The 23,491-nt window shown below is 34.0% G+C and overlaps 2 protein-coding genes across 5 annotated transcripts in view; one reads left to right on the top strand and one right to left on the bottom strand.

The window, feature by feature from the left end:
• Positions 1-23,491, bottom strand: part of LOC113509494 (calmodulin-A-like) — a 175,573-nt gene that overhangs the window by 24,314 nt on the left and 127,768 nt on the right. For 2 of the 4 annotated variants that reach the window (XM_052897329.1, XM_052897331.1), the window contains 2 exons: positions 10,841-10,925; positions 8,179-8,354 (listed from right to left, as the gene is read on the bottom strand). In XM_052897329.1, the coding sequence (XP_052753289.1) occupies positions 8,179-8,354; positions 10,841-10,925 (261 nt within the window). The remainder of the gene's footprint in view (positions 1-8,178; positions 8,355-10,840; positions 10,926-23,491) is intronic. The other 2 variants (XM_052897330.1, XM_052897332.1) reach the window with 1 other exon arrangement.
• Positions 19,686-23,491, top strand: part of LOC113509507 (troponin C-like) — a 31,874-nt gene continuing 28,068 nt past the window's right edge. Inside the window, exons 1-2 of the mRNA XM_052897333.1 lie at positions 19,686-19,829; positions 19,915-19,945. Of these exons, the coding sequence (XP_052753293.1) occupies positions 19,827-19,829; positions 19,915-19,945 (34 nt within the window). The 5' untranslated portion in view covers positions 19,686-19,826. The remainder of the gene's footprint in view (positions 19,830-19,914; positions 19,946-23,491) is intronic.

Genomic DNA, 23,491 nt, shown 5'->3' with positions numbered 1-23,491 from the left:
CCAAGGTATATGACATTAATTTAAACTTGATACCTCCATGCGTTCCTAAGAAAAAAGGGTCTTGACAGATGGACGGACAGACGGACGGTTGGACAACGAAGCGATGCTATAAGGGGTCTGATTTTTCCAACCAAAACACAATCATAAAAGCATAGATGCTTGCCGGAAAAATACTAATCGGGTAAATGTATTACTTTTATTACCTATTTTGATACAAAGTCTGCTACTTACATGAATGGATAACCGAATTAATTTATTACTAAACTATAGTAAGTACAATAACGTAGTGATTTGGTAATATTAAAAAAGTTAGTTTCAAACTTTTTGCACATGTAACATAAAATAGTATAATATTTTGATAAAATAAGTAGGGTTTTTTTATAACACAGGGGGAAACGAGCATGTGGCCTACCTGATGGTAAGTGACTACCGCTGCCTATGATTATCCGCAACACGAGAGGCATTGCAGGTGTACTGCCGACCTTTTAAAAAGGAATATGCTCTTTTCTTGGAGTTTATAATGTCGTATCGGTTGGCAAATATTCAGTATTTACTATAAAAATAATAGTATATCTAGCCATGTTTATATATAAAAAATTTAATACACGACAGAGCCAGATTTTTACAATATTTAAATGAAGAACAATTTAATGAATACCATAAATTATGAACTTTTTATTTATTTTATTCTTTATTGTACACACTAATTATAAGAATAAGACAGAGGTAATCGAAAGTACAAAGGCGAGCTTAACTCTATAGTTTTCTTCCAGCAAACCCAAAGTGGAAAGGAGCACCAATGTCAGCGGATACAGCAGTGTACAATATTGTGACAATTTTTAAACAGACGCAATTAAATTAATTACATTATATTTAATCGTACAAATACACACATACATATACACTTTAGATACCTTAAAGAGAACCGTAAATTCTAGATTAAGTATTCCTCAATCATAATCATAGACTACCACTATAATTCACGTAAAAAGAACATTAGTCTCTGGTTTTATTGTGACGTATATATTGTGTCGGCAATGTGCTTATAAATCTCGGTTGGGCCGTAATTACATAGACGTTTATCACTGCCTTTCCTTGTTTCCAACGAATCAATACACTTCTGGCATGTCATTATTTTTTTTAATAGTAGCTTTAAGGTCTGTAGAGATATTAAAATGCAATTTTATAGTAATTTTTATTTACACAACTGAACAAAAAAGTATAATATTATTCTTAATTATTTCTATCCAAAGGTCTTGTCTGGAAGAGATTGTTTAGCAATAAGATAGCCTTTTATACTACACTATATTTATTGGAAACTCTTCCACTGTTGTTGTTGTTCAACATGTTAACAATAGTTTAACATTTCGCCATCATTAGGCATGTAGAATTTAAAACCTAATGTATTTTTTAATTAATATTTTTTATGGGACTTAAAATGGCAATACCAGCTTGAACCCTTCGATTCGGTGCAACGATGAGCTATGAGAATTGTTGATAATCCCAGCTTACAAGCGGTATGGAACCCTTAAGTCTTAGGAGAGATTTTGCCCCACTCTGAGTGTTCTACCGCTTGTATAACGGATTATGCTCAGAGGAATTGTTCCATATGATGCCCACGGTCACTTTCTACCATCGTATGGCTCACCATCGACAGGGAGTTCATCCTCATATCCTATAGCCTAAATGGTTGCGTACAACGCGGGTTCAGAGATGTTTCCTCCCACGAACACTCAGGTTATGAAATGATCTCCCTGCCGAGGTTTTCTCAAAAAACTATAGCATGGGGTTCTTTAAAAGAGGGGTAAAGAGGTTTCTTTAGGGTCGGCAACGCGCGCGTAAAACCTTTGGTATTCATAGGTTACGGTAACCACTTACCATCAGGTGGGCTGTATGCTTATTTGCCACTTCAGTGATATAAAAAAAAAACTTGCCAATACCTAGCACTTGCCTAAGTACACAACGAGTCTTTTTACGAAAACTACGAATTTTACGAGAACGTATTTTTATAGTCACTTTAGCCTACAGTATAAATCAGGGTATCGATTGCCACTCCTCGGGTACAATCTACAGCTTTATTTTATACTAATGATCAATGTAATTAAGCCTGGCTCATTAGGAAAAAGTACCTAACGAATTTATCCAGTGGATAATATTCATAATGAGTTTGCAATAAGTGTGAATGATTTACTCAGAATCATTATCATTATATCAATCATGTCCACTACTGAACATAAGGAATGTTACATACTTTTGAATGGGCATTATTTATATATATTATTTATTGCACTTGTAAATTACATTGTTAATGCATTTATAAATGTTGTGAGCAAGGGTGAACTTATTTCTGACAGAGATCTCTTCCAGTCAACCCAATCTAGTTAGAAAGCATGTCGTTAGCGGGCAGCTAAAGTGCTACAACTATTAATATTTAGAATACATAAACAAATATACAGTTAAATAAAATATTAAGATATATAATAAAATATTACATAAATACATATACTATAAATAAATATAATACAATAAAATGTTAAAATAAATTAATATACTATCTACATTAGAAATTTAGTTCAATGATTTTAAGATTTGACAGTGTAATTAAAAAAATGAATAATTAAAATTATGACTCGAGTGAAAGAAAATGTAATTTCAACTTTTTCTTGAAAAAGGTAATAGAATTATAATTGTACTAACTTTAACCCTTCTTTGCATAATGATGGAAATTTCCATCATATTATGGAATGCTCAAAAATTATAAAAAAGAACAAGTTCACTTTAAGTTGATCGTGTCTGGATACCTTTTTAATGTCCATTGCAAAAAAAATGATTGCATTTTTCCTTTAATTTTGAACATGAATTATATCACCTTGATTTATTTCACCAATAAAAAAATCATGCAAAGGAGGGTTAATTTTTAATTAAATACCACATTTAGATATATCAGTTTATTATCTTTTTATGAATAACAAGCTTTTACCTGCGACTTCGTTCGCGTTACCGGGATATGTTCGATAACAGGGATAAAAAATAATAGCCTATGTACTTTTCCATCCCAAAAATTACGTTTTCATGAATAACATAAAAACATCATATCTCTCATAAATCTTTTTTAACTATTGTTAACATAGATTTATGAGAGTATTCTCTTTTGTCTGTTTTGTCTCTTTCTATAGAGTTAAATTCCTAATTTGAAAGAAAGTAACAGAAGAGTGCAATAGTTAAAATTGATTTGTAGGTTTTCTATACTTATAATAAATCTGTAGAGAGGTCAATTCTGTACATGAAATATATTTACAAAATAACTATCAGGGGATGATTAGTGATCGATGCTGATGCCAAAAATGCAATCAGTAAAATTTTTGTCTGTCTGTCTGTCTCTGTGTATGTTCGTTATAGAAACAAAAACTATTCGACGGATTTTAACGAAACTTGGTACAATTATTCTTCATACTCCTGGGCAGGTTATAGTATACTTTTCATCACGCTACGATCAATAGGAGCAGAGCAGTGAAGGGAAATGTGTTTGTTACATCAAAACCACTGAACTGTGAGGAAGGACATAGGCTATTTATTTTACAAAAAAAAAACGACAGATACGCGGACGAAATCGCGGGCAACAGCTAGTTATGAATAAGAGACGTAGTGTTGAAATGTTTATTTGTTGCACCAAAAACATAAAAAATTACAATGAGAATTTAATAGTATAATATTATTTTTTCGGGGTGCACGAAGTATCTTTAACTATCGGAAGGCGAGGCAGTATATTATACCGTCACACCACCAAGGTCGTCACGATAACAACATACGTAGAGCCTACTGCGTACCACAACAGCAATTATAAAACTTAATCCAACTACCTGTTAAAAGAACTCACATTTTTAACTAATGCAGCTGTAATTAATTATGTTTATTAAGTTTTCGCGTGTTAAATGTTAGCCTTTTTCAAATAAAATAATATTTTTTACTACTTTTTCAAGTTTATATTTTTTTATTGTATACTGCATTTGTTACTCATTCCAAAATAATAAAACTAATTAGTATTCCATGATTTTACCCGCATTAATTAGGATAAAATATATTTTATGCATTAAACCTCTTTCTTAGACATTAGATTAAAAATATTCGAATTTAGAACGTGGAATATCGTGTCTACAATTAGACTTCGCAACAAGCAGATTTTTTTAAACCACTAAGGCAAAAGAAAGATGCAATCTCCACATAATTAATATGTAATCAATACGGGAATAAACCCTCTTGATTGCATTGATGATAGTCCAAATTAATCTCTTGGTTAGGGGGGAAAGGGATTGTTAGTAATGGAGACTGAGAATCCTATTAGCTAGCAATATACCCAACCAGGTGGACCTCCTCGAGGTTCTCTCTGGAAACTATCATGGTTAATTCCTGATAAATTCATCATGATGGGCTAACTGGCCTGTTTTCATTCTCATCTATCACCCTTCACTGGTGCTCCGCCAGCGTATCCCCTTAGCGCAGGCGGGGTTACCATACCATTTTTACCCATAAAAAAAAATTGTCCAATTTAATTTTGACGTGATTCAACGTAATCGCCTTAAATCGCGTAATAGAATTACGAAACATACAGACATAGAATCCTCTATTATTATTTGGATTTTATTTTATCATTAATAAAAAAAATCTCTTCTTACTACTCTACTTTCTTAGCCCTGTGACATAGAATGGACTAAGGAAAATTAATGGTCGACGGAACGAAGGTAACGTCCCTCTTAAAACAATACCAAAACCTGACTGCAGTTGCTAATCTGCCTGGCAACTACTGGTGAAATCTCCCAAAGGGGAAACCTATATTCAGCAGCGGACAGTTAACTGCTCTTATTAACTTGTGTTTTTATTTTTCTTTCTGTCACAAATTATAGAGATATTATTTTATCTTAGAAAGAAGAAAAAAGGTAAAGGAATAACGTTTACACATACTTAATATCTTCTATTGGATGTCGCTGAAAATATTTTTTTTTTTATATACAACTTAGAATGGCAAACAAGCTGACGGTCCACCTGATGGAAAGTGGTAATCGTTGCCTATAGACATGAGCAGTACCGTGGACATAACAGAGTATACTGTTTCGCCCACGATACCTTCCATGCGTTGCCATTCCTGAGGAATCAGGTGTTATTCCTCTGTACCCAGTAAATTCACGCCATATCCCACCCTTCAAACCGAACCACAGCCATGCAAACACAGCTGCTTCACGGTTGAAATACGAATGTGACAGAGGTACCCAAGCAATCGACTTTTGTACAAAGTCTCCCTCTGTAGAACTCGTCCAACTAAATACGTGAAAGTCGAAGTGAATCGAAGAGAGTTCGAGCTTTATGTTAATTTCTACATTCGCCAATTAGCAAATACAAGATCCAAAGTTAATCTTTAAAGTTGAAGGCATGTCTAATACATTTAACTAAAAGTTAGTTCTAAAAAAAATGTTAATTTAGTTTTATTTATTCTTTATCGCACAATAAATTCTTTTTTTTTATACAACTTAGAATGGCAAACAAGCTGACGACCCACCTGATGGAAAGTGGTAACCATCGCCTATAGACATGATCAGTACCATGGGCATAACAGAGTACACTGTTTCGCCCATGATACCCCCATTTATACAAATGGCGAGCTTAATGCCATATGACATTGTCTATTAACTAACCATTAGTTAAAAACATTATACAAAAAAAATCTATTAATATAAATTGACATAATAATAAATATCTATTTTTTTTTTTTTTTTTTTTTTTTTTTTTTTTTATAGAACTTAGAATGGCAAACAAGCTGACGGCCCACCTGATGGAAAGTGGTAACCGTCGCCTATAGACATGAGCAGTACCATGGACATAACAGAGTATACTGTTTCGCCCATGATACCCCCATGCGTTGCCATTCCTGAGGACTCAGGTGTTATTCCTCTGTACCCAGTAAATTCACGCCATATCCCACCCTTCAAACCGAAACACAGCCATGCAAACACAACTGCTTCACGGTTGAAACACGAATGGGACAGAGGTACCCAAGCAATCGACTTTTGTACAAAGTCTCCCTCTGGTAATCCCTCTCTTTTATACCACGAAGGTGGCAGTCAAGCATACAGCCCGTCTGATGGTGAACGGTTATTGTACTCTATGGATGACTGGAGCACTAGGAGTGTCATGTACGCGTTGCCGGTCCTGAAGAAACCTTAATAACCCTTTTTAAAAACCCCCTTACTGTAAACTCTAGAAAAAACTTCTGCAGGGACTCATACTCAGAAGTATTCGCGGGAGGAAATTCCCTTGAAACCGCACTGTACGTGACCATTCAGTTGCAAGCGTGTAAGGATGAAATCCCTGTCGATGGTGAACGGTGCGATGATAAAAGGCTGTGGGCATCCATTTAAACAATTTCTCAGAACACAATCTCAGAACACAAGCGGTAGAATAAGGAGGCAACGTCTCGCCTTCCACATACCACTTGCAAGCTTGGGATGGTCGACTTTTCTCATGGGTCGCCTTTGAACCGACCGAATATCATACTGAATAATATTATAGATATTAACACAATGATACATATGTTACGACATGTGTTAAATAGATATTAACTTTAAAGTAGTACATAGTTAGAGCCGAATTTGTTGATTCAAGAGATAATTGAACAATTATGGATGAAAAATAAATAATAACCATTAAAGACTTGAAAAAATAGTTTGATAGATTTAATAGTCGATATTTTGGGAATTCACCTTGTATTTATTACTGGCTTTATCCCGTGGCTTTCTCACGTAAATCTATATTATATACTCTAATTTAGGATATAACTCAACCGTATAACAAATTTCATTCGAATCTGTACAGTAGTTTTTGCGTGAAAGAATTGCAAACATCAATCTATACTAACTTTCGCATTTGTAACACCAGTAGGTAACTATCATTGTAGTCGATTTTCTCATCCAATTATGTACAAAGTAAACAACTACTGACAAATATAATTATCGGCTTTTCAATTAGTATGCAGTACAGAATAATGTTTACCAAACAAAATCAAATCGGAGCACATAAATTGAATTACACGTGAAAAGTAAGAGATCAGTGGAATCAAACGGTGCTCCTTTGAAGTAGTTGTTCGATAATCCAATCAATGGACAGATTACGCTTTTCCAAATAGCTATAAGGATTGATGTGTCAAAACGAGATGGGAATATAACGTTAAATGTGTTAGAAAGAGATACAAACGTACACCGACGAGGACTTTTCCCTAAGCCGGTTTTGTTTTACGAGGTACTTTGTTACTGTATCCGATTTTATAAAACGAGCGCGCCTCAGCCGCCTTGTAAAGATATTTCTATTAGATTTGATTAAAATGTAAAAGATGAGCAATTCTTATTTGATGACGTTCTGAACAAGGAAAATCCAGGATTAAGGGTAATGGTTTAGGTTGGAGTACTTTCATTGGTGATTCCAATACTGGTGTGCATTGCTACTTTCCTTTTAACTTTTTTCTTTTAAAATTTCCTTTATAAGCTAAATTTATTGTCTGGAGATATTTTCTAGCGATTATGCGTCGTAACTTAGTGACGATCATAAATTTGAATCAATCGCCACAAAGTATGTTTTTTTTATGGGTGAAAATGGAATGATAATGCTATCAGTATGTGCTGGCAAGGCGCCAGTGAGACACGATGGCTGAGGATGAAAACAAGTCAATTAGCCTATCGTAAAACAAAATTAATCACGATGGCGCAAAGTATGGTGGACCTAGAGTTGGTATAATCCACCCCCGGGATACCATCGTGATTGATTCCTAGTAAGTTCGTGAATTAACTTTATTGCACCACTTAATAACACATAAACACTAATGATAAGAAACTAGCTGACCCGGCAAACGTTGCTCTGCCATATTGTTTTTCTGTATAAACACCCATTTAATGATGATGATCACATCATTATCATTATTGATCTATACAAATAAATAATATAAATCCAAATATACATAAAAATAAATAAATAAATATATACATATATATATATATCATTCCGTATATGTATATCATTCCATAGTATTGATATATACATAGACTCCCAAATCATGATTTTTCTTATCTTTATACTAATAGATTTTTTCAAATAAATTTTCTCTAAAACTACTGTTTTTTTTACGAGAAATCTTACCAAATTTATGGTGACAATGAGTTCATACTGCTGATGTTTGTGACCCTTCTTCTTCTTCCCCTGTGGAGTTTTGACCGCAGCCGCCGCTGCCGCCTGTTTAGGAGGCGCTGTTTTCGCAGCGCCCTTCTGTGCTGAAGGCTTGACAGGAGTCTTTGGACCTCCTTTTGTTGATGCACCTAAAAGTGATAATATCTTTATTTCAGAATATTACATTTTCCTAACTAAGAGAACTAAGTTAAAATTTTAGATAATACAAAACAAGTAGATATCGAACTAAAAAAGAACCAGAATATTTAATACGTTTCTTTTTATTATTATTATTATTGTATTGGCCCTTAATTATATACAGCTGAACATAGGTCTCCCCTTGGAGTTTTTTTTTACAACACAGGGGGCAAACGAACATGCGGCTCACCTGATGGTAAGTGCCTACCGCTGGCTATGATCACCCACAACGTTAACGGCATTGCAGGTGTGCTGCCAGCCTTTTAAAAAGGAATATGCTCTTTTTTTGAAGGTTATGATGTCATTCAGAAATGCTTTGTTTTGCCAGTAGTTGCCATGCTTGGCATACAGGTTGGCTTCCGCAGGTAGACTTTAGTGATGTTATAAGAATATAATTCATAAAGTTCTTTTAGTCGCCTCTTACGACATCCACGGGAAAGTAAGAGGTGGCCCATTCTATGCCCGGATCACACGGTATACAATGGGCATTAACGTCCCATTGATAATTTATTTGGACTGATCCACTCACGAATGGTCACGATGGGCGTGACTCTAACATGCACTCATCCTCGTTTATCATCCCTTATACAGTGTATCAACCTACCAAGGACACCCGGGAGAAAAGGAAGGTCGACCTTCTCGTGGTACCCTCTGGAAACTATTGTTGTTATTCTTGTGAAATTCGTCACGATGGGCCAACTAACCTGACTTCATCCTCACTTATCACCTCTCACTGGTGCTTCGCCGCCCGCGCTATCGCTATGTATAACCGACACCTATCCATTTTCACCCACTAAAAAAAACAAAGAACCTACCTAGCCAGTGCATACCAAAAGCGCAGGCAGGGTTACGACTGCAGTATCTTTCATTTAAAAGTAAAATTACCAGAGGGAGACCTTGTATAAAAGTCGATTGCTTGGGTACCTCTATCCTATTCATGTTTCAACCGTGAAGCAGTCATGTTTGCATGGCTGTGTTTCGGTTTGAAGGGCGTGAATTTACAGGGTACAGAGGAATAACACCTGAGTCCTCAGGAATGGCAACGCATGGGGGTATCATGGGCGAAACAGTATACTCTGTTATGTCCATGGTACTGCTCATGTCTATAGGCGACGGTTATCACTTTCCATCAGGTGGGCCGTCAGCTTGTTTGCCATTCTAAGTTGTATAAAAAAAAAACACTACATACACTAATAATTTATTGCTGTTTGCACAAGTAATAGTACAACGTAAAAGATACACGTACCTACCCAAATAACTTAAACTTAAATAAATGGCATACTTGATAAGATAAGCCGCTTCTTGAAATGTAACAGTACAAGTAGAAACATTTGGCAATAAGCCATACAATGAACGCAAGTGAAATGTTTCAGGTTTATAAATCTAATAAAGCTATATATCTTTCGACTGTGAAAGATTGTTACATTAAGTAAATAGGACTTGTAATACTTAGATACTGGATAAAATATTTAATTTAATGTTAACTTCGACAAAATTTATATGAGACAAACAAAAAAAGTAACATCTTTGTCTAGGGCTCATTGTTTATCTCCATACTCTCTTGCTTGATAAATTTCTATCGTTATTCTTTTTTAAAAAAATGTTGTTATTTATTCCGATTGAAATTATAGATTTCTTTTAAAAATGTTAATAACATGCGTATTTTAGGTAAACAATTAGTTAAAACGGGACCAAATTATATAGAGACCTACGACATTAAAAAATAAACCATTAGAATTGGCTTAGGCAAAACGCAATAATATCTATTGAGAAAATAGTGTACAGTTACTATTATCTCGTATTGGTAACAAAAATATAGTATAAGAAATATTTAAACCGTTAAGCACCTTATATCAATCACGTATATTTAATTGCTTGTAAGATAGACTTATTCTGTAAGTGTTCTTTGTCTGAGCAACAAAGTTTAAGGCAGTCAGTCACTAAACAAAATTGGACATGAAATTCTAAAGGGCAATGGAGATTTGTAATTCTATTTAATTAAAAAATAATCAATATTTTGTAATTAAATATAATTTGAAGTAAAATTTCTAAACTGGTGAGTGCTTTTATTAATATGTATGAATGTGAAGTGATGGATAATACGCGACCTTTTCCAGAATGAATTATAATACACACAATCGCAATGTTTCTATTTTTTTACAAAATTGTACAATATAAGAGAATAATGACAAAAGTTACGACAAATTATTACTATATCGGTGAAAAAGAAATAAAACCGCTCGCCAAATTAGAAATTTTGCCTCAAATAATCCTTAAATATAAAATAATCACCAAAAATCATAAATCGCGATTTTAGCGCCATCTAGTTATTTGTGTCTAATTTTGTTTAGTAACCAACCGCCTTAAGTAGCGAAATACGCGTGCTTGGTTAAGCCGCTTGACCGTCTATGACCATGAAGTTCTTAATAAGATATACCTTTTTGACAGGGTGGTGTGGCTTTTTGTCCCGCAACATTCTTCTGATTGACGTGCCCACCGCCATCAGCCGGTTTGTTTCGTGCCTGTGAAAAGATAACATCAGATTTATTACTATAATCACTAAGATTATAATTTGATCTAGTACATATATTTATTATAGACTAGCGGCCCGTCCCGACTTCATACGGGTGGACGGATATTTTTTACAACATTTTAAAAAGTAGTTATTGTGACATAACGATAATAGTTGGACATATAGTATTGCGAAGTTTTTTGTAGTTATTGATATTTTCTTCAATATTGTAGAACATACTTTTGTTCTATCACCAATAGTTTCCGCAGCGCACGCGACAAAAGATGTTTTATAGCATTTTTTATACCTTGGGTTACGTTATTGAAGTTTTAGTAAGGATCCCTAATCTTTTCTAACAATAAATATAGCCTATGTTACTCAGGATAAATGCAGCTTTCTAACGGTGAAAGAATGTTTGAAATTGGCAAAGTAGTTTTTGAGTTTATTTATTACAAACATACACACAAAAATACAAATCTTTCCTCTTTATAATATTAGTGTAGATAAATTTTGTGGAAGCTAATTAAGTTTTTTTTTTATATATTTTATTTAATATGAGTATATATCAATAATTTCTACTCGTATTAGTAAATACCATCATCATCATCATATTGACTTGTGTAACATTTTACATAATGCATAGAAAATGCTCAAACCGTTACAAACAAATTTTTGTATTGCGCGGAGATCGAACCAGCAACCATGGAAAGGTCAAGCAGTGTCATAAATCATTGCGGTCGCATCATTGAGGTCATTATTAATAATAATTATTAATAATTAAATCGTGGCAAAACTATTTTTTCTTTTTATTAAAATACTAGTTACTGTTGTGACTTTAATAAAACTTCTATGAGACCAATCATTTCATTTTTCATTTTATTTATTTTATTTCATAATAATATGTACATATTGTGTCGAAAACGTTATCAATGAAGATTCTAAACAATACAATAATTTATAAATTTATATTATATATAATAGATAATCTGTAAGTATATTCAAACTAAAAAAATATTTTTACCAACTCGATGGAAATTGATTTATAAACAAAACAAAAATACCCTAAAATAGAATACAACTGTTAATTTTAAATTTTTATGGTGTTAAAATATATTTGAATACGATGATTCGAAATGACTTGTGGTCACGACGTGGTCCAATTCATTTAGAAATGTCGGCAATAAAAAAGCGGGTATGTATTTTTACATGGAAAAATTTTAATCACATTAAGTCCTGATAGTGAATTCAAATAAGAATACGAGCGAATTAAGAACCTCTTTCTTTTTAAAGTCGGATGAAAATCAAAAGAAATCCACCAAACGTCTCGTGTAAAGCAGCTTCCAAATCACTTCAACGCTATTATCGTCATGCATAAAACGGTGATTTGATTCAGGATCGTCCCCTTTATTTGGGCGTCTCTTTGTTTATCTCATGCAATCGAACTTGGCCTGGATCATGAAAGTTCGAACCTTGACTTCGCCTTGACCCGAACCATAAATCTGAAGATAAGAGGATGGCGTCGTAAACTTGCTTTTTTTGTCAATACCACAATAAGCTTACATTATGCTCGAGAAAGATATGTTACAATATGTAACTATATTCAGATTTTATTAAGGCTTGCGCACATGATGGACTTTTCCGCATTTTCTCCCCGGATAATATTTGCATTTCTGTATGGCTACATGCACAATAGATGTACCCTTATTGGATAAAGATGGAACGATGCATCAAGCAATCAATCAATCAATAGTTTATTTGTATAAACATAGGTTTAAATATATATTATTACTTCACATTTATAGAACGCTATGTTTTGCCATCATTAAGCGTATAAAATATCATCCAAGTTTTTGTGCCGTTAAAAATAAAAAATAAAAATTAATTTCATACTAATATTAATAAGGATTATTAGAGCAATCCTTATTCATATTATAAATATAAAAGTGTGTTTGTTTGCTACTTGTTATCGCCTTAACTAATCACTATGAAATTTGGTATCCACGTACTACTCGTACATGCGGATGAAGGACAAAGGCTACTTTTTATCCCGGTCAGTGAGCATATCCTGGTTACGTGGACGATGTCGCAGGTAATAGCTAGTTTAATTAATACATTCAACGAAACATTCTCCACATGGCCCATCGTCAGATGTCGCAAGAAGCCAGTAACGGCTTCAGGGCGGTCGACGTCCGGGGACGCTGAGTTCTAGAGCGCCTAGATACAGTATAAGTAATAGTATGGCCTAAGTTTAAAAGTAGGCGTGGTTAGTATGGATACCAAGACGATACCTATATATTGGGTTTTTCTGGACATTGATGGCGGAAGAAGATCATCACTTATTTCGATATAGCCCATATCGGTTGGATATCTATTTTCGAATATGTTAAAAGTCTGTTATCTAATATTATTTTTTATATTAACATATTCGTTATTGGACCAGTAAATAGATATTATATCACAAATTTTTAAATATTACAATTGCCCACTCATATTTAAAAGTATATATAAATATATGTACTAGTTGTTGCCCGCAACTTCGTCTGCGTTTCCGTCGTTTTTCGTAAAATAAGTAGCTTATGTCCTTCCTCACGGTTGTGATTTTGATGTAACAGACACATTTCCCTTTACTGCTCTGCACTTATTGATCGTAGCGTGATGAATGTACACTATAACCTGCCCAGGAGTATGAAGAATAATTGTACCAAGTTTCGTTAAAATCCGTCGAGTAGTTTTTGTTTCTATAACGAACATATAGATAGACAGATAAAAATTTTATTGATTGCATTTTTGGCATTAGTATCGATCTTTAATCACCCCCTAGTTATTTTGGAAATATATTTCATGTACAGAATTGACCTCTCTACAGATTTGTTATACGAGTAAGTATAGATTAACAAGATCTATATATTAGCTCAATAAAGGATATATTAAATATCGACTATTCAATGTACAATGTCTAAATGAAGAGCCCAATCGAAATATAGACATCTTTTATCCCTACTTTGAAAAAAACATTTATTCATTAATAAGAAACACGCCAAGCGCTGTGAACATTTTACAAAAGGTTTGTTTTGTTTTTTTATTGTCAAGAGGGCGTCGATCCAACTTGCCCAGGGCATCATATTAGCTAACGCCAGCCCTGCAAGAAGCTTATACATCAAACGCTATGTCGATGCCGTGTATCCCGTGCCAAAATACACACGTCGACTCTTGTTACAATTTCCTTGATATTCCTAGTCGATATAGGAGGAAATTTATATCATATATACTTACTAGTGTTGCATTTAGAATGACAGTTTGGAATGTACCTATTTCTTTTCTAATCTCTATTTTGAGAAATCTATAAAATAAAACAGTTTTTACAGTATTATTTTTAAAACTTACGTTCATTCTTATTCGATGTCTATATACATACGGGAAATGTATATAGACATTGTATTTTTGACGTTTTCGACAAATGTTTCGACTTCATCCGGAAGTCTTCTTAAGGGAGCGTTTAGCGCTTTCGTCACAGCGTCACAGCATCTCGTCTCGCACAGTCGAGAACAATTATCAAAAACGATAAAAACACAATAAATTCATTTACGCTTTAAACTATCGCATTATTTACATATATTTTAAATACATAATCAATCAATCCACGTCGAAACGTCGGCAATAAAGAAGCAGGTATGTAGGTACTATTTGCCTGTAAAGGCTTTTACATCGCGTTAAGGGACTTAACGTAGACTGTGAATTTAATATGTGAGTTTATTAATTTCTCATATGTACTTTAACAGTTTCTATAACTTTGTAACTTATAAATAAATGATCTGTATAAGTACCCTCTTATTCATAAAAACGTAGAACCTCTTATAAACCTGTTGTAGCTATTAAAGTGTTTTATCCATTTCTTTTGCGCTGATTCTCAATTTGAAATGAAATGAAATGAATTTATTTTGCTAGAACATTAGTAGTTTCAGATGAAAAAGGTTTACATTTTCCGTACACATTTTGCCTCGGCGTGCAAATTATTAACAATATCAGAAATTTACATATAGTCTCGTTATATTTCTTATCAATTGTCATTTAATACATATATAATTTATTACAGTAATCACAAAGACACTGACAAAACAATTCAATAGCTAAATAAGATTTGTATGACGTTACAGTTTTTATAAATATAGTCTCGTATTAATCTTTACTAAGTCATCTAGTAGTACATATTAAAATGAGCAATGTGTTCCTTCTTGAAGTCATTAAAAATCTAATGTTGGTACCCCTGTATTTTTTTTTTATACAACAAAGAATGGCAAACAAGCTGACGGCCGACCTGATGGAAAGTGGTAACCGTCGCCTATAGACATGAGCAGTACCATGGACATAACAGAGTATACAGTTTCGGCCATTATACTCCCCATGCGTTGCCATTCCTGAGGACTCAGGTATTATTCCTCTGTACCTGTAAATTCACGCCATATCCCACCCTTCAAACCGAAACACAGACATGCAAACACAACTACTTCACGGTAGAAACACGAATGGAACAGAGGTACCCAAGCAATCGACTTTTGTACCAAGTCTCCCTCTGGTAGTAATTTACATCGCAAAAGTAATTTAGAAATTTTAATTCTAAAAATCGGGAACATTAAAAAAGCATCGGGAGCACCGGATAGCGTTATTCATCGAGAAAAAAGACTTCGATAAATCTAGTGTTCCACGGGCCATTAGTCGTTCCCGGGGGAAAAGATGAAAAATGAAGTTACGTCAATTTTTCACGTGGCCCGTAATGAACGGAATTCATTCAATTTCGCATAGCGGTACAATCTTTATTTCCTAACTGGCTCACTCGACAGATGTTGTTCAGTTTATTTCCTATCCTTCTTTTTCCTTTCAATTCAATTTACTTATTTGCATTAAATGGATATTTTAATATATTTTTTTATAAAAAAAAAAAACTAAATTCGATAACCAAAAATGTCCAAAGTAATAAAGTACTAAAATAATAAAATTCGACCATTTCAAAAGTATTAATACATACGTAAACTTTTGCCAGTTACCGGACGAATGTATGGCAATTCGATACTCTCCTACCCCCGCCGCCTTTTAGAAGTTACCCCACGCAGACCTCTTCATGGAACTACTACATGAAAATTAGTTATTTATGCAGTAATTATACAATATAGTAGTGCTAGAACATTCCTCCACCAGTCTTCTCATTCCTGTCAGCTTCTCGAAGGTGAGTAAAAGAGTTATTGTATTTTAAATCATTTTCATATATCCAATGTAAAGTATTCTTCATACTAAGGATTTACAATAACATAAAGTTACTTTTGTTCCATGTGGTCCCCGCATAGAATAGCCCCCCCCCCCTTCCTTTCCCGTGAGTGTCGTAAGAGGTGACTAAAGCAGAGCGAAGTATGAGCAGCAACGTCCCTCTTAAAACATCTCCAAAGCCTAACTGCGGCTGCCAAATATGGCAACTACTGGCAAAACCCCCCAAGGGGGGAGGCTTATGTTCAGCAGTGGGCACTTAAAGGCCCAAAGATGATACGATGAATGTTACTTTTACTCGATTATTTATTCTTATATTCATACGATATTTTCCTATTAATACTATATTGTTAATTTCTGCTGTGAAGTAGCAACAAGCTTATGTTTTTTTTTTCGTTTTAACTGTCCTTACTAATATTATAAATATACGAAAGTGAGTTTATTTATTTGTTACGTCCTAGCGCTTAGCCAATACGTACTCATTCTCTCCTTTTGTATATGTGTCGTAGTACACATATACAAAAGGAGACTTAATAAAGTATGTTTATATGTGTATATATATATATATATATATATATATATATATATATATATATATATATATATATATATATACACACACATATATGTTTGTGTTTATATATGTATGTATAAATTTATATTTTAATATCTATATTAATATCCATATATATAATAGTGCGCCACCTACACTTTGTCTTTTTTTCAGTGTCCTCTGGCCAAAAGTTGTCTTTGGTATCACTTCTCAATAAAATTAACTATATTTATTATTTTTGTCAATAAAATGTAAATAAATGAATACCATGAAATTTGGTATAGGTACTATATGGGATAAAGGACATAGGCTATTTTTTATCCTCCCAGTGAATATATCTTGGTCACACGGACGAAGACGTGGATAAAAGCTAGTAACAATATAAATAGTGTAATCACACATTCTGACACCAGAGGTGAACATAATACGGGTGGCATGGCAACACGCGAGTCACATAATAGATTACATTGTCTATGGTATTATTCATGTTCATAGGTGGTTACCACAGGTGGGTGATTCCTTAGATTATGAACGTAGGACATTATACTAAGTCTATGGATTATTCTTACTATTATTATAATTGTGAAAGAGAATTTGTTTTGTTATTATGTATATAACTAGTCTGGCCGTAAATACTGTTACATAAAAACTTTTATTTTTTCAATTTTTTAGTTATTTTGAATTTGGAACACGTTTATTATTTTAAAACTTCTTTCGACTTCGCACCATTTCACATATTTTTTCGTGTTCATTATCAAATTACAATATGGAATGGGGTGTTAAATAAAATAGGATTGCAGTCACCGCCTTGCATAAAGTGGGAATGGAGCCGTCAGTCATATTCCAGACACTTCAAAATCTTGGTAGTAGCCGTATGTTCGTATATCGTTTTATCAACAGATACAATAACACTCCCTCTGTAGAAGACCAGAAAAGATCGGGGCTGCCGCGTGCTGTTAGAACTACAAAAGCTGTCAATGTTGTTAAAGCCAGAATTCGTCAAAACCCCATTAGGAAGTAAAAAATCTTATCGCGAGAAATAAAGATTTCCGCTAAGACTCTGTCACGTATTATAAAACAAGACCTGAAGCTCTGTGCTTATCGTTAATGTACAGGACATGCCCTAAATCAATCTTTACAATTAAAGAGAGTGGATCGATCAAAATGCCTTCTGTGGCGAAACGCAGATGAAAGGCACAGAAGTATCCTCTTTACCGATGAAAAAATTTTCACGAATAAAGAATACTACAATAAGCAAAATGATAAAGTATACGCTCACAGTCCTAAAGAAGCTGCTCATGTGATTGGAAAGGTACAACGTGGTCATCATTCTGCGTCAGTGATGGTTTGGGGGGGTATGTCTTATCAAGGAGTCACAAAACTAAATTTTTGTGAAAAAGGAGTGAAAACGTTATTGTTTACTCTATACTTCCTTCCTACTACTCCCAATATTTCAGATCACTAAAATAACTGGTTAAAAAAGCCAGTTAGAAACTTTACAGTCAGTTACACAGCGTAATCGCCACATAATCTAAAGCATGACAATGTGGTCGTTAGCAATGACTTTACAATGGCGTTCCATTATCCATAAATAAAAACTATATGTATATAATGTAATAAAATACATTATTTATAGTAGACGTGTGTATATGAAATTCACAGTTTTGCATGAAATTTCCGGGCTGTGGTGAAAGCTCAAGACGCGGATAGCAACAGAAGTTAATTATTGTGTACAATCTATTTATTATATAGTTCAATGTCGCATTTCTGCCTACTCTATGCATAAATTAACAGCGTCACGTCAAACTTGAACGCTTAAGTATCAACTGGATGAGAAAGTTTGTTTGAAATGTGTCACATTACAGTCACTTCAGTTGAAGTTGCCAAGTTTCAACGGCCGGTTTGGTCTGATTATGACTGCTGACAGTAGTATCTGGGGTTTTGTTAACAAGTAATTGTTTAGGTTAACAATGGATTGTTTTTATTTAGGACTAGCCTTTACTTGTGGTGTGCCCCGGATTATTTAAGATCTTATGAATTAATCCTAGCTGACATATTTATATGGACAATTTTTAATTTTTTAAAGCCATTTAGCCAATATAGTATGATTTATACCTAGATTAATTTGAGTATCTAACGACTTTGTTTCCTCAAATTTCGTTTAAAATTTACTTATGTTTTTTTAATCCTAGTCTACAAGTGAACCAAATTTCATTTAAATTTATTCACCCTAAACATGTTTGAGAATAAATATCCAAATATCTTACAAAAGAGGGAAGGGATTGTTAGTAATGGGGTCTAATGAACCTATTGCTAGCAATACACTATCAGGTCGACCTCCACGTGATTCCCCCTGGAAACCATCGTGAACAATTCTTGTTGAATTCGTCACAATGGGCTAACTGACCTGCTTCATCCTCATCTATCATCCTTCACTGGTGCCCCGTCGGTGTATACCGATAGCGCAGGCGGGGTTACCATTCCATTATCACCCATTAAAATAAAAATATCTTACAAAAATTCCACATATAATATTAGAAAAAAAAAATCAATTCTGTCTATTTTTTTTTAACTAACATGAGTTTTAATGTTTATGCTATAATTTTCATAACATATTAGTTTTTAAGACAGTAGTGAATTCACTAATCATCTTTACAAACACAGCGATACCTTAAAAGCATAATATATTATAAGTATTAGACTGATATCATGTGTATTAGTTAAATATTGTTTTTATTTGTAAAAACCTGTAATTAGCTTTTCGTCTTTGATATTTCTTTTTTTATTATGAATTTTTCTAGCTGTTGGTTTTTCTTTAATAAAAAATAAAAACAAAATGATTCAATTAACAAAGTGAAGATACAAACAAGAAAATACTTTCATTATTGTATCGCTTCTGCAAGCATAGTACTGCTGCTCACTGTATTATCTATAGTACCTGCCAGTACTTACTACTCCAGGTTGCAGTTCAAATTTTAAACGAATTTAGAAGTGGCCAGTTCGTTCGCCTGTTCGGTGCGCGTGCATATTTTGATTATCCCGCGCTTTTCATATTCCTAACTCAATTCGAATTTTAAATTTGAATATTGAAAAATTAACAAAATGGTGCGTAATTTGTTTTATTGAATTCTAATGTGTTTTCTTTAAAATATTTGATTGAATTTTTCTAATTAGAAATTTTGTGTTACAGACAACTCAAATAGATGATGAACAAATTACAAGTGAGTAACTTTGTATTTTACATTATTAAAAGAAGCGTTGTAATAGTTATTCCTTAGTGTTATTCATATAGGCACATATTTAATTGAAATTAAATTCAAATATGTTTGGAACATGAGAGCAATTTACCTTAAACTATGAACAACTGCATTAATGATGCACCTCAGGGCAATGCAAACTTTCCGTGCTTTTAAATATAGACAACCGTATTAAAATCGGATCAATATTTTGACATAGTTACCAAGATTTTTTAACCATGATATTGAATTGCTGTTATTAATAGTGAATAATTTCAATTCTAACATAATATGGGGCTGAATAGTCTACTAGATATATAGACTAAATGCGAGTAGATGACGTATCAAGATAAAACATACTACATTTTTAAGTAGAACACATCAAATTTGCTGCGTATTTGCGTGATGCCGGAAAAATCAAACAGGTGGACAGACAAAAATTATAAAAAAATATTATTCCGGCTTTTATTACTTTTTAACCGACTTTAAAAAGGAGATTCTCAATTCGGTTGTTTTTTATATTTGTTATCTCATAAATCCATCAATTGTAAACCATTATGGTTATAGAAGATTGAGCCTATAAAAATTTTATTAAAATTGGTTTGGTAGTTTAATTTTTAGATCGAAATAACTGGTTTTATCACAATTGTAGTAGTTTTTTGTTTTTTTTTTTTACCAGAGGGAAATATTGTACAAAAGTCGATTGCTTGAGTATCTCTGTCCCATTCGTGTTTTAACCGTAAAGCAGTTGTGTTTGCATGGTTGTGTTTCGGTTTGAAGGGTGGGATATGGCGTGAATTTACTGGGAACGGAGGAATAACACCTGAGTCTTTAGGAATGGCAATGCATGGGGGGTATCATGGGCGAAACAGTATACTCTGTTATGTCCATGGTACTGCTCATATCTATAGGCGACGGTTACCACTTTTCACTTTTTTTCTTGCATAATTATATGTACAAAAAATGTTTACTTACTTGCAACCACTCACTCGTGTTTCAGCTGTGAAGCAATTGTACTTTCAATAGCTCTTTTTTTATTTTAAATGAGATGGGAGAGAGGCATATGACTGTAAAATTACAAAGTACGGAGATGTAACATCTTACTCCTCGGAAATAGAAATGCATAAGCTTGTCCTAAGTTGCATAAAAAAAACTTAAATATAGATATAAGAATGTACCAATATCCATTCTCAACATCTCATGGGATTTCATTATAATCTGAGATAGTTTATTTTACACTTTCGCGTTGTTAACATATTTTTTAATACACTATCAAGAATTAATTAATACGACGAAAATTGCACCGTGACGTCATGCAATACACGTCGAATCATCGGTAATAAAAATCAGGGATGTAGGTACTGTAGCACTTCAGCTGTCCGCTAACGAAATGCTTTCTTACTCTACTGGGTTGACTGGAATAGATCTCTGTCAGAGATAAGTCCACCCTTGCTCACACTATTTTTAAATACATTATTTTATATGTAACTTACAAGTGCAATAAAGAATAAAGAATACTATTTACCTGCAATTTTCGTTATGTTAAGTCCCAATAGTGTATTTAAAATATTATCTGATATATTAGGTAGACTCATCATAGACAGCCCATCATATTTTTTTGGACTGAATCAACAAGCCATGTTAAGTAAATCTTAGTACTTCACCACCATAGACATAGTTCTAAATAGCACAGTTCACCGTAAGCGTATAGCTTTATATCGCGTATATCATAAGCTACACTTAAAAAAAAAATTGAGTATATTTTATAGTAATTAAATACAGAAAAAATTATAAGAAACATCGAGCACTTAATAACTTCATATCAGTAATAGTATGATCAGTTTAAACGTAATATTTAATGTTTTGAACTTCGAAGAAACTACTGAAGTTTCTAAATAAATTATTAACTCTAAAAACGCCTGCTTAAAGTATTGACTGATTCAAAATATCACCGGTATGTTTACTGTTATTTAACGAATTTAATATTCTATTATCAACCCATATAAAAAAGGAATGAAGGGGTTTGGTAATAATGGGGTCTAATTGCCCCATTGGTAGCAATACATCCTATCAGGTCGACTATCACGTGGTTCCCCCTGGAAACCGTCGTGGTTAATTTTTGTGGAATTCATCACGATGGGCTGACCTGGTTACATAGTCACCTATCATCTCTCACTGGTGCCCCGCCAGCGTATACCGATAGCGCAGGCGAGATTATCATTTCATTACCAGAGGAAGACTTTGTATAAAAGTCGATTGCTTGGGTATCTCTGTCCCATTCGTGTTTCTACCGTGAAGCAGTTGTGTTTGCATGGCTGTGTTTCGGTTTGAAGATGTGGGATATGGCATGAATTTACTGGGTACAGAGGAATAACACCTGAGTCCTCAGGAATGGCAACGCATGTGGGGTATCTTGGGCGAAACAGCATACTCTGTTATGTCCATGGTACTGCTCATGTCTATAGGCGACGGTTACCACTTTCCATCAGGTGGGCCGTCAGCTTGTTTGCCATTCTAAGTTGTATAAAAAAAAATTATCACTCATCAAAAAAAACATATAAAGAAAGGCTTTTAAACATTAATTATTGAGGGAATAGCCATTAAATATGGAGATGAAAATATAGCAGTTTATTTTTCAACTGTTGCCTAAAATGTAGAAAAAACAATTACTCGAATAAGTCTCAAGTATCCAACTCCCTCTGGGAACGAACAAAAAAGGCGTTAAGAACCCATTTGTAATAATTACACTTCATCGTTATCTAACCCGCGGGTAATAGGTTGCGATTAATATTAATTTAACGTTAACAGGTGAAACGCATTTACTAAAACCATAGTAAATTACACTCCAGTTTATTACTCTACTGCCTATCTCACCACTTTGTCCGTGTTTTTTTTATACAACTTAGAATGGCAAATAAGCTGATATGAGTGGTACCATGGACATAACAGAGTATACTGTTTCGCCAATGATACCCCCTATGCGTTGCCATTCCTGAGGACTCAGGTGTTATTCCTCTGTACCCAGTAAATTCACGCCATATCCCACCCTTCAAACTGAAACACAGCCATGCAAACACACTGCTTTACGGTTGAAACACGAATGGGACAGAGGTACCCAAGCAAACGACTTTTGTACAAAGTCTCTCGTGTGTCCTATTCATGGCGGTTGGCCGGGATAAAAATGAGTTTATGTATTTCTTTACGTCAAATACTACGTAAGGGGGAAGGGATTGTTAGTAATGCGGACTACCAGTCCCATTACTAGCAATATACCCTGTCAGGACGTCCTCCTCGTAGTTCCTCCTGAAAACCATCGTGTTGACTTTTCGGAGTATTTATCACGATGGGTGAACTGGCCTGCATTTCATTCTCATCTATTATACCTCACTAGCGCATCGCCAGCGTATACTGTTAGCGCAAGCGCGGATTTTTTTTTTGATGGGTGAAAATGGTATGGTAACCTCGCCTGCGCTAACGGGATACGCTGGCGGAGCACCAGTGAAGGGTAATAGATAAGAATAAAAACAGGCC

This window comes from Galleria mellonella, unplaced genomic scaffold (genome assembly GCF_026898425.1).
Source record: "Galleria mellonella isolate WM207_F2 unplaced genomic scaffold, CSIRO_AGI_GalMel_v1 utg36, whole genome shotgun sequence".
Taxonomy (NCBI): Eukaryota; Metazoa; Arthropoda; class Insecta; order Lepidoptera; family Pyralidae; genus Galleria; species Galleria mellonella.
This window is presented reverse-complemented; position numbering and strand designations above follow the sequence as displayed.